Source organism: Fundulus heteroclitus, chromosome 12 (assembly GCF_011125445.2).
Source record: "Fundulus heteroclitus isolate FHET01 chromosome 12, MU-UCD_Fhet_4.1, whole genome shotgun sequence".
Classification (NCBI taxonomy): domain Eukaryota; kingdom Metazoa; phylum Chordata; class Actinopteri; order Cyprinodontiformes; family Fundulidae; genus Fundulus; species Fundulus heteroclitus.
In genome coordinates this window covers 26,428,656-26,440,874 of record NC_046372.1, presented here as the reverse complement: position 1 = coordinate 26,440,874, position 12,219 = coordinate 26,428,656, and the positions used below count along the sequence as shown (strand labels likewise).

The window sequence follows — 12,219 nt, the reverse complement described above, 5'->3', positions numbered from 1 at the left end:
ATGTCTTCTGTAATTTGCAGAGCAGCGCAGCAGGAGGCCAAGCACATCTTCATTTGTGTGAATATTTGGCACCATTACACACCAGCAGACTTGTTTCTCTCTAGTTATGCCATCATCTGTTGTGAAATTGCTTCTCTAGTGCTGCAAACCTAAAAATAGGAAAGAGGTTAATTTTTAAAGAAGTTTATTTTTTTTTAAGTATGTGGCTTTTTTAAGTAGAACTGCGCAACATGCTTGGATGCATACAGGTGCGTCTGGATTTAGTAGAATATCATAAAAAAGTTCATTTATTTCATGAATTCATTCCTTCCGGTCATTACTAACGGATATAACGTTATTGTTGTGGTTGATTCTTCACATTCATACCACGGTCATCAAAGCAGGTGCTGGTACCGTTAGCAGTCACGCCAGCATCTCCGTATGACAAGCAGGAAGTCATCTTAAAACAGCTGCTCTGACTTTGGTAAAACACAGCAGATGACACGGCTTCCCAGGTCAGCGCTGAAGAAGCTCTGACTCAAGCAACAGTCCACGCCCTGTGAATCTCTCACAAACTCTTGAATGGGTCCCAAAATCCTCCCAAGGCTGCAGTTCTTCTTTTTGACTCTGCCCACTTTTTCCTTCCACTCAACTTTCCATTAATATTCTGAATATCTGAACAGACGTTAGCGGTTTTGCAAATTAAGAGCATAAACTCCTTATTGATCTGATGTCAAATTTACATTTTTAAAGAAACTGAATTTTGGGGTTTTGTAACCTTTAAACCACAATAAAAGGCTGAAATATATTGCTGTGTTATATATGTATATTAATTTCACTTTCTTCATCTGAATTTCTGAAATTTACTTTTCAGCTACATTTTTATTTAAGATGTTTAGTTTTAGATTCACACAACTGAATAATTGGTAGGCTATTAACCTTTTTTTTATTAATCCTACAATGTCGCTCCTTTCAATAACATTTAGACTAATTTTAAAGAATGATTTTAGTATTATTGTCTAACAGTGCTGATTGTTTTAGATAGTTAAGAGACAAAAGTTAGCAGATTATTGTCCACATTTCAAGTATTATTTCTCAGTTTGGTTTTTATCTTCAGAACAACCTCCCTCTTGCAAAAAGCAGCCATCTCAACAATTGTATCTGTTTTGCTCTTTTACAAGAATTTATTGGGCAACTATTCGTCTGTTGTGGCAAAACATTCATAGATGAGGAAAAAGTAAGTTTGTAACCAAGTGAGTCACATTATAAGGCACCTTTGATTGTCTGGATATTTAGTTACGTCACCACACGTCCGCATTAGTTGTGCATAACAGGCGATCGTAATCGTGTAATAGACGATTGTAATCAAATGATTGCTCCAGCAAACGAGCTGCGTTCGTACTGGAAACATAATCAGGATCGTATTTGCTAAAAATAGCAGGTGTAGACCAATGCCTCTAACCAGATCACCTCTGTGGCTTCTCCTCTCTGCAGGCGCGATTTTCTCCTGTGGTGTCCGTGTGGAGCGTGCCACACACCCACTCCACAACAACGACGGCTTTTGCTTGCATCTTCCAGTGTTTCTTCTGTCAGCAAGTCCAGCAGAGCTGCAACTCTTCCAGTGCCAGCCCTGACACCAGCGAGGAGCCCTGCCCCACTGACATGGTAAAGATGACCAAGTCGAAGACCTTCCAGGCCTACCTGCCGTCCTGCCACCGCACATACAGCTGCATCCACTGCCGAGCACATCTGGCCAACCACGACGAGCTCATCTCAAAGGTACGGCCGCTCTCTTTTAGTTGGCGCCTCGTCTTCGGCTCTTCATCTGCAGCCCACTCTCCAGGACTTCACAGGACTTCCACTGCTCTGTCAATGTTTATACAGATGGAAAATAGCTTGAGGGGATTTGCAGTTGTCCGTCACGTCTCACCACAGCCGCATTTGGTGCCGCCGAGGCCACAGCTGGAGAAGAATGACAATGCATGCGTTTATGTGACACACTTGAAATACACGCATCAGCTGCTGGTGCTGGCACGTCACTCAGAGCTAAAAATAAGAGTAGAAAGTGTGATGTAGCAGAATTAGGAGATGTAGGTTACTGTGACACAACTAACCTGTTTTTGTTTTTATCTGTGCTGAAATGTAAAAAATGTGGTGATGTGAGGACAGGTGAGTTAACCTGAGCAAGTAGAGTCCAGTAAAGCCCAGCAGACTGCTCCATAAGGCAACAGGGGCTGTAATTTAACGATATTCAACATGTGCATTTTGCTGCTGGCTTCCCCTCACCTGTCCCTCTTTTGTTTAATTCTAATTTTAGTTGCATTTAGTGTTCGAAAAAGTCAAAGCGATGCACATCCTTAAATATCATCTTGCCTATTCCAGCGCAAACGTTTGAGACACCAGACCTTTTGATATTTTCATATTGTTCCAAACATGAACGGTTTTAATACTTTTACATTTCCAGCAGCACACATTGGTAGAGATTCTTCAATTATGCGTCTAGAAATGTAAAAACGACATTTTCTGGATCGGCTCTGATCCATGACCAGCAGGCCAAACATTTAAAAATATTTTTTCCCCCCTAAGTTATAATGTGTATGAAAATCAAAAATTCCCTATTTTCTATCAAACGTATCAGCTAAATGTTTGTACTTTGAATTTTGTTTGATGATTAACAAAGGTTATGGTCGTATGCTTTGCAAATAATTGGGTAGAATCTTGTAATGTGTTCACTTTCTGCTGGGATCAAAATCAACAGGGACCAGCGGCGCATTTTTTCACTTTTGTCATTTCAGACCTCACAGAGAAACCAAAATAGTTAATAGTCAGGAAAACCCGATCAGTTTCTCTCAATTACATCTAAAAAAACTTGCTGGAAATTTTGCAAGTGATTCTTTAGTTAGTTAGCTGGATAGCTTATTGATTGTCACACTCAACATGGCGGTGTTCATTTACAAGTTAGAAGACCAATAAGATTAGTTATTTGCTTTGCTCAATGACCAGGTTAACTGCTGTTAGCAAAACTATTTAATAACAATGCATTACTAAACATTTAAAGCAACATTAAAGAGACATGCTAACTAATAGTTGCTAATAAATGATGTAGGGCACTAAAAAAGGGCATGGACCCACAAAAATGGCAACAGTTTAAAGTTTAAATAATTATATTATCACTGCAACCTTACCCACTTTGTGTTTGCTAGCAGCCATATTGGATTTTGCTGTCAGGATTGATACTGGTTAGTCTGTGTTGTAGCACTTTCTGTTCTTTTTAAGATATGTTTTTATATGCAAGCTAAGATTTACTTTTATAAAAGAAAATGTGGGATATTTCCTTTTAGGCAGAAGACCAAGTAAATTGGTACAGTTTTCAGGTTGGCAAATAAATAAATAAATAAATAACAATGACTGGAAACAAAGCTAGCTGTCTTGCTAATGAATTGCTTACTGATAAGAGATAGTTTAAACTTTACTTTTATAAAAGAAAATGTAGAAAATGCATTTTTCAGGTATGTTGCCAGACTGAACACTTTTAGTGTCTGGCAGGCAACAAAGCTAGCTGGTTAGCTAACTGGTTAGCTCATGGTTATCAAGTAATGACATGAAGATTTCTGATAAATGTTCTTTTAAGAAAATATTGTTGGATTTATCTGTAAATCAAGTCATATAGAATTAAGCTTATCTTTCATAAAAGAGAATGTAGAATATTTACATTTTGTCATTTACAAGTTTAAAGAAATTGATCCAATCTGGTAACTAATGTCGGCTACAAACGTGGCTAGCTAGCTAGCGCTTTATTCAAATAACGTCGGGGTTGATTTTTGTTTGTGTAAAAAATGTTTTATCCTAAATAAAAACTTAGAGTTCAAACTTAGCTTTTATTAAGTTTTAGCTAGTTACACGACAAAATAAAATGTTACACAATTCTTTTATATTGGACAACAAAGATAGCTAACAGCTTGCCGGTAAACTGTTAGCAATTAGGTCTTCAGGGATAACTTTTAATTTACAATATTCTGACAGCAATTTCTAAAGGTAGTTACTTCTGTAACAAACTTTTTTATATTTTATTTTATGGTTAAAAATAATGTAAATGATTTTAAACAGGTCTTGTCTCCATGTTGCACGTCTTGAATTGTAGACTTGATCAAAACTGTTGTATTACAAGTTGCTTTTATAAACAAGCTGTTGGTAAATGTAGTTTTTTTCTGCAGATTCTTCCAGGATCAAAACAACCATCTGAATCTCCTTATTTATCTTTTTGGTGCCATGATGACAAAGCCTGACACAGGTGAAATGTATAAATCTGTGCTCAGAAAAACTTTAAAGTTTCACCCAGCAGTTGTCATCTGGTATTGGTTTTATATTTTATCTGGACACACATTTATCTGAATTGTGTGCCCACCTAATTTATGACATCTCTAGCTTTTGTGCCTGTTGGTGTTTGCTTCTGTTTTTTTTTTTTTTTTTTTTGAAACCATTACATCTAATGTGGTGGCTCACTGCTATTTCTTCTTATGTTGAGGTCCACAAATGATCTGACAAGCCATTTAAAATGGCTATTTGTGTGCATATTTAATAACATCGAGGAATTGAGAACTTTGTTCACTAGTTCCTCCTTTTCTTTAATCTGAGGCAGTTCTCTGTATCTCTTTGTTGTGCAAAGAATGCAGCTATACTCAACACTGTTAAGCACGCTGGTAATCCACCATAAGCTTGTTTTTTTTATACAAAACAAATAAAAAATTTGTATTTATTCGAGATGCATTTATAGTAGAAAAGAAAAGCCATAAAATGGGCTGTCATAGGATCAACAAAAAAGTGAAAATGCTTCCTTAAAATCCTTAAAATGCTTTGAGTATTTTCCAGTTAAGTAACTTTTCTTTAACGTTTGCATCAGATTGGGACGTGCTATCTAAATGTCACTTCTGAAATTGAGACTCTTCAGACCAGACAATGCCTTTGCAGTGGTCTAGTTTTGGGGGTGCAGTTCTGCACACCTTGGGTTTATTGCCCAGTTTAAACTGCAGCAATACGTCTTCACCACGTCTAGATGCTTAAATACAATGAGTCGCTGTCATGTGATTGGCTGATTCACTATTTGTGTTAACAGGACATTTAACAGGCTCACCTAATAAAGAGGCTGGCTAGTCTATACACGATTAAGTAATTGGGCTTAGGGGGGGATTTGTTTCCGTCTAGAACTAGCTTGAAGTGAATTTAATCGTTTTATATTGCCTCCAATCTTCATTGTGAACAGATTTGATTTGAACACTTAAGTTTGTTTGATGACAATCACACAAACTGCTGTCTGTAATCACTTTACGCCCATTCACTGCTACGGTTAAAAGTTTCCGCAGACTTCTCACCAAATGTCGGCCCCAGGAGAAAAAAAACCCCAAAACCCCAAAGAACTCATTAACTTCCAGTTCCATCGTTAATGGCTCTATTTTATAAGTGATCAGCTCTAGCCAAGAGAAAATAAACCAAACAAATTAAACATTCAGATCACGCAGCGGCAGGATGCAGAAGATTCAGTGCATCTCTGTGCAGAGCTGAAATGGTCCCATCAGACCCGGTCATCAATCAGCCTGCGGAGAAGCACATATCGGGGGGGGCTGTTGCATCTTTAGGCTCCTTTTGCTTTGATCCGTGTCCCGGCGTATTAAAGAAGTTTGAGCTATTGGATTTGCCATTGACCAAACGATGATGGTCTCTCACTGACATTTAGAGCTCCAAACTCAGAAGCTGCAGCAGATGTTGATCCTTGCATCAGCAGCCGGGGAGGAGAAGTGTGAGTAACGTCTATAATCGATAAGATTAAAGCAGAACTGCAGCGCTGACCTTTACGTGTTGTTATAGGAAACTGACAGCACCCCCCACCCCCGCTCTCTCAACACGTACTAAGCTGATTATTCAAATGACAAAGATGATCAATGTGCGCACTCGCCGTCTCCGTGTGGAAATCCATTTCCCTCCTGTAACTCAGAGGCTCTGCTGGAGCTCGCAGGGAGACGCGCTCCTGTAAACGCCGCCAAAAGCCAACGGTGCCTCCCCCCTCAGCAGGATCAGAGGTCTTATCACTCTAAGTTTAGATTCCTTTGAGTTTTAATCTCTAAAGTCTGTTGTTTGTCATAAATGTGACGTGTGTTTGCCCAAAGCAAGGCACCACGCTTGTTTATCGGCACCTCAGTTAACCTGTCCAGGGCCGTGTCAGATGTATGTGGATTTATTGTTGCTTTACAAGCCGAGGCAGGGCGGGCTGGAGGATGCTTTATGCTGGGGGCTGTTTTATTGCATCCTCTGAGGGTAAATCAATTGTTGCTGCACAAAATCTGAACAAAATGATGCCGCTGTACCTAAAGTTCAAGCCTGGGCTGAGAAAAGGCATCGTTTGTCTGTGGAGCGTTGTTAAAATGGAAGTGAAGAAGAAGCTGCTGTTGTGATGATTCTGTTTGTTTTGTTTCCTCTTCATCTCCTCTGCTGACGGAAGTTTAGCTGTTTGAGGTTGCACAAATGGGGAAAAAAACACAACTAATAGCAATAATTAATCTTTATTTATGCAACTGAGCATTTTATGAATACTTTTCTTCTAAAACAGTTTTTCTCCGAAAAATGCACACAGGAAGAACTGGGGGAAAAATACCCGTTTTTAGGACCTATTGGACATTTAAGTGCAAAGTTTTCCACACTACTAGCAGATTTAGATGCAAAACTTGTTCATTTAACCCATAAGTTTGTTCCTTTTCTGAAATGTGAATCTCTTAAAAGATAATGCTGCTCAGCGTAGAAATATAATGATGATCCACAGCTTCGCCTGCACAAAACCAGCTGGTTGGCTTGTAAATCAGGTTCTTCTGGAAGATCTGCAAACCAGCTGCGTGCTGCAGAGAGGCTGAAGGGACGCCATCAGCGTCTGGATATATTTTGGGAATGCAGAAAAACTTTCTGCTCCTTTTAATAAACTTTCTGATGCTGTCAGTCCTGATTACGGGGCGGGAACGGTTTCACTAAGCATTTCCACTGCTGTTAGTAGCTCAAACTGCCTCCACAAGACCTTTTCTTTCTACTTTAAAAACATCTGATGATGTTCATTTACAGGTTGATAAAATCCTGACTTTTGGGACGTGATGGCTGAGGCACAAATCCTTCCTTTATTCAAAGCTTTATCTCATTGCAGTAACATCCTAATGTCCCCATTGAATTATTAACATTTGATAAATTATGAGTAATTAGAAGAAAACATGATACTTAAGAGCTGTTGAGGCAGAGCCGGCCCAACACATAAGTGAACCAGGCTGCTAAAACAAGCAGAGGTCAGACCTGTGCTGAGGCCTGCAGGGGAGAAGTGAAAGCCTAACAAGGTGTTACTCGTGTCTTTGGTGTTTTTTAAGGACACACCACATAGTTTATGCAGGGAATGCTGGGAAACCAGTAGCACCAGCTGCCATGATGTGACTAAAAATAGTAAATGAACTGGACTGGAATGCAGTCTGTTCGACTGGGTAGAAAACTAGTTTCTTCTAGGGTTGTGGCCAAAACTAAAGTTTCTTAATAAAGCAAAGTTCATACCAGCTAAAATTAAAATGTCTTCTGGTAAACATCATAGGTAGGTCCTGTTTTTTGTTTTTCTAGGAGGAGGAGGGTGGGGTGTTTACTGTATTTTATTTTTGGTGATTTATTCATTTTCAATCACAGTAAACATTTCTGGACTTTATCTAACTTCAGAAGCATAAAAATAGACCCACGAGAATGTTGCTGCAGCAGAGGATAAATAGAACCGCGCTGCATGATAATATTTCACGGTATTTGTGCGTTCACAAACACACGAGAATCCATCATGTACCGCTCCGGCTCCAACCATCAACGGTTCAGGCCGATCACGCACACATAGCTGCTGCTGTTACATCTGTTTTGTAAGAATTTATTTATTTATTCTATGATTGTAGAACAGTAAAAAGTGCCTTGGCTAGCTCACCTTGTTGTGGTTTCTCATGGTGCCTGCAGCTTACGTTGTAATTTGATGCCGTGATTGGCTAAAACCAACTTATGGTAGGCGGGCACTTGGTGTCGTTTCGCCCAATCAGCTTGGCGACTTCTGCTAAACGACCATCCTGTCCCCAAACGGATTCAAATGGATCAGTCCCAGATTGATAATGTGCATTAGTGTAGAGTGCTCTGAGTGGTCAGTGTGACTGTAAAAGCAACAGTTCAGTCCATTTGCTATTTACCAAAGTATAATGCTGTCAGTGCGAGACATTGTCAAGAGAGAATCCAAATCCAGCCATTTTTCAAAATAAAACATTGCAGATAAATCATAAAACAGAAATATTGTAAGTTTTTTTTACCCTTTTTGGGCAGCCCAGTACCAGTGACCACTGGACTTAAGAAAACTAAAAGAAACCAAAACTGGTAATATTGGTATATTGGTCACTGTTTGGTCCCTGAGTGAGAAATAGAGGCCCCCTGTTAAGACCAGAAAAGGCGGGAATCACCATAGCAACCAGTGACTCAGCTATTTTTACTTGTTACATAGTCCTTTTAATTTTTCCCCCTGTATTAATCCACCAGTAAGTTCAAACTTTCTAATGAGGCTAATAAAAGAAAATGGGATTTTTGATCAGTAACCTCAATGGCACCAAAAAAGGTTAAAAAAATAAAACAATTGAACTTTTATTCTGAAGCTGAGGACGTTTCACTTAACCATCCAGGAAGCAAAATGTCTTCAGCTTCTGAATAGAAGTCCAGTTGTTTTTTTTAAACCTTTTGTGGATTGATCCTGACCTGGATGACTGAGAATCTTCAACCATTTGAATTTTCTAGCTACGTTTCTACACAGTTTGTCTGTAAGGTCCCGATGTGAAAGGATAATCAGGCTCATCCGGATCACTTGTAAAAATCACCAAAGTGAAGAGTGAACTATTGACTGTGTCGTCTTGTTTACCGGGCTAAAGTGACTGCTGACGAGTGACCTCATTAGTCTAAACTATCCACTTTACTAATAATTGGATTTCAGGAAGACCTCTTCCTTGGACAGTCTGTCTTTCTCCTTTCGGTTTCAAACTGACGATATGTTGCCAGAAAAAAAAAATAGCTATAGTTAGTTATAAGAAAAATGGCACAAAAAAGCCAAACGGATCAAAAGATATGAAATCTCTACCGACTTAAATATATGCATTAAAATTTGGTTTAATTTTCGTTAATTATGCACAAACCAATAAAGGACTTCATTATGCATTAAACATTCGTGTGATTACTTAAGATGTTTTTGCACACCTTGTCCAGAAGTGTTTCCAGCTTGATTCTGGGAAAAGGAGAAAGTAAATGTCCATATAACTCCTTATAAGCAATCAGGAGTGAGAGAACATTTTTGATGTTACAGCAAAGGGTGACCAAAGTTATTTTGTGTGGCGCCAAAGCTCAATTCAAGGATGGTACAAATTTGATCTGCCAGCCCAAAAAATTGATGCAGATGAACACTTTAAAGCAAAAATGTTAACCTAGAAAATCTTTTGCTATCATTTCAGTTTCTTAGAAGTGGGGCCACAAACATCCAGCAACAGGACAATATAAAGACCCTGTTATCTTCTGAGACTGAAGGAAACACAGTTCCAGGCCAAAAAATAGAAAACAATCCAAAAATTTAAGAAAGTTAGTTCCTTTTGTTTTTATGTCTCAGATTTTTGGTATTTATAGGCCCCATCCTACAGATATCAGACTACCTTCTCTGTTACAGTTTGTGTGTTTAGTTTGTTTTGAGTAAATATGTAATGTCTCACATTTAAACTGAAGGTTTTTAATCAATTTTATTTAAAAAAGAGTGAATTCTGCCAACTTGGCAATTTTAGCCCACAAACAGAGGTTAGACACTGCTGCTCTGTAGCATCTCTGGCTGTTGAGTTGTCAATGTTGTGGATCCTTCCAAGGAAAAAAATCAAAGTTAAATAAACCCTTCCTGGAATGCTCTATCCTCTGCGATCTGTGGGGTTTAAACAAAATGCAGGAATTGCAATAGTTTGCTCCAGATTCTCCAGTTGTGGGACTCTAACCACAACAAAGAAACTCTGAAAGTGAAGTGGTGACATGAACAGCATCTGCAGAGAAATGACTTGCCACATTTTCCATAAAACTTTAGTATTGTCTTTATTTCAGACCCACATTTCTTTTCCACAATCCACCCTCTACATATTCAAATGGTTAAAAAAATGTCCATATCTCAGTATAAATAGTTTTTTTTAAAATGTGCGGTTTGCTACCGTACAAAACAGAGAAACACCCAGTTTAGAAAAAGCTGCAATCATAATGTAAAAGTAGTAATAATATGTCATAATCTTGTATAATTTTAATGCAAAATGTACTTTTCTATTAAAATGCTCTATGCTCTACCTGTAGTACCGTAATCTTGATTCCTAGCTACGTTTCAGCTTTATTGTCGGTGTCCCAGCTCGCCAGCATTAGTGCATTCACTGGTCCAAGGCAGCATCTTCAGTCCTTTGCATCAAGCCTTCTAAGCTGATTATGTTACTTAAGAGAAGACGACACCGTTGTCTGGCGTTTTCCACTCCCTGCTGCCAACAGACACTCGCCTCATTTGGTTTGAAGGCACCGTGCTGCACTTATTAGGGTTGCTATTACTTGTAAGATGCTCGTTAGGTCCTCATGGTGACAGTAAAAGAAATGGGCGGGGGGGGCATCGCTGAAGGATCTGACTGATCTCTCTATGGATCGAGTGCACGAGTTAAAAAAGATGGTTCCCCCTCCCTGAGGTACTTCAAGGCCTGCCGGCTCTCAGGCAAAGATGCAGATGGAGCGGCCCAGAGCAGAGATTAACCTGAGCGCTGGGTCAGAGGAAGCCTGGCAGCCCCTCCTCCCCTCACATGTTAAACTAAATATGGACACGCTTGTTATTGTTGTTTTATTTTAAAGAAGTTTCACAGGAGCACAGATGTGGAGATGTTCCCTCAGAGGAACCGAGGAGTCGCAAAACGTGCATCAGTGCCGCTTTAATTAGCAAAGCAGCGTTTTGCTCTTCCTGACCCCTGAAGAGAAAATGCTGATTCTCAGTTTACGAGCAGTAGATTCTTTTACTGGCCGGCTTTGGAATTTTAAGGTTGATTTGCCTTCAAAATCTGAATAAAAGTTGAATAAAGGTGGTGAAATCCGGCACTACTGCGCTCATATAAGTTTTACGACTAAATAAAGACTGCAGTACTCTATTATAGGATGTAAATAAAACCTTACAAGATTTTCCAATAACTCTTCCTCTCTACAAACTACACTCTGTGTGATGAAACATAATAAGAATCAACCTACTTTATTTAACATTTATTTGCACATACAGCCTAGTTTTTAATTCATCTTCATGCTTTTGGACAGTTTATTCTTGAACTGAAAATCAGAAGATTTACCTTTTTGAAAATAATGTTAATCATTTTTGATGCATTCAATGATCAGGGAAACAAAATGTGATTTCTCTTTTTTTCTGGTGGCAGTTAGAGCCAATAAAGAAAAAACCTGATCTCTGGCTTATTGGTGCATCTCTAATTATTATAGTAGGAAGGAACTAATGTATTGATCATTGTATGCACGTCTAACAGCAACATAACTCACATTAATAATAAAGTGCAACAAGCTAAATCTTCCCACAGTGAATTTAAAAAATAACTAAAGATAAAATTAAAGTTGTATGCAATTTTTTGTCTGTTTTTTTTTCCAGACGATTGGAGAGAGATTTATGCAAACTGCTTGACCTGGCAAAGTTTTAGAAAGTTACCCGACTCCCCAATTTTTTACTAATTTATTTATTTATTTTCTTAGATGTCATTTGATCCACCCGACATCCTTCTGGATGAAGTTATCACGAGGTTTTAAACTGTTCCATCATATGGTGGCCACGCTTTAAAGTCATTTTTATTAGACTGCAGAAAATGTTGGAATGCATAGAGCAGACGTGTCCAGATCATGTCCTCATGGTCTGACGTCCTGCAGGTTTTAGGTGCGCCTTCGCTGGTAAATTATAAGGTGGTCCAAATTATGTATAAAAAAAAACCCTCCCTGTCGGATAATATCCAGAATTTATTTCACGTCACAGATGCTCATCATGAATACAATCTGCCAAAAGTAAGGACAACATTAAAGAGATAAAACGTGCAGAAGAGATAAAAAAAACTTTCCCAATTTAAAGCAAGACCTAAAAGCTATGCAGTGAATAGGCACTGGAGAAATGTGGCTGATTTTACG

At 38.7% G+C, this 12,219-nt stretch overlaps 1 protein-coding gene across 4 annotated transcripts in view; it reads left to right on the top strand.

Annotated features, from left to right (window-relative positions):
- ypel1 (yippee-like 1) overlaps nt 1–12,219 on the top strand; it is a 31,804-nt gene that overhangs the window by 8,985 nt on the left and 10,600 nt on the right. For all 4 annotated transcript variants that reach the window (XM_036144366.1, XM_036144367.1, XM_036144369.1 and 1 more), the window contains exon 2: nt 1,474–1,758. In XM_036144366.1, coding sequence (XP_036000259.1) covers nt 1,642–1,758 — 117 coding nt within the window. In that variant the 5' untranslated portion in view covers nt 1,474–1,641. The remainder of the gene's footprint in view (nt 1–1,473; nt 1,759–12,219) is intronic.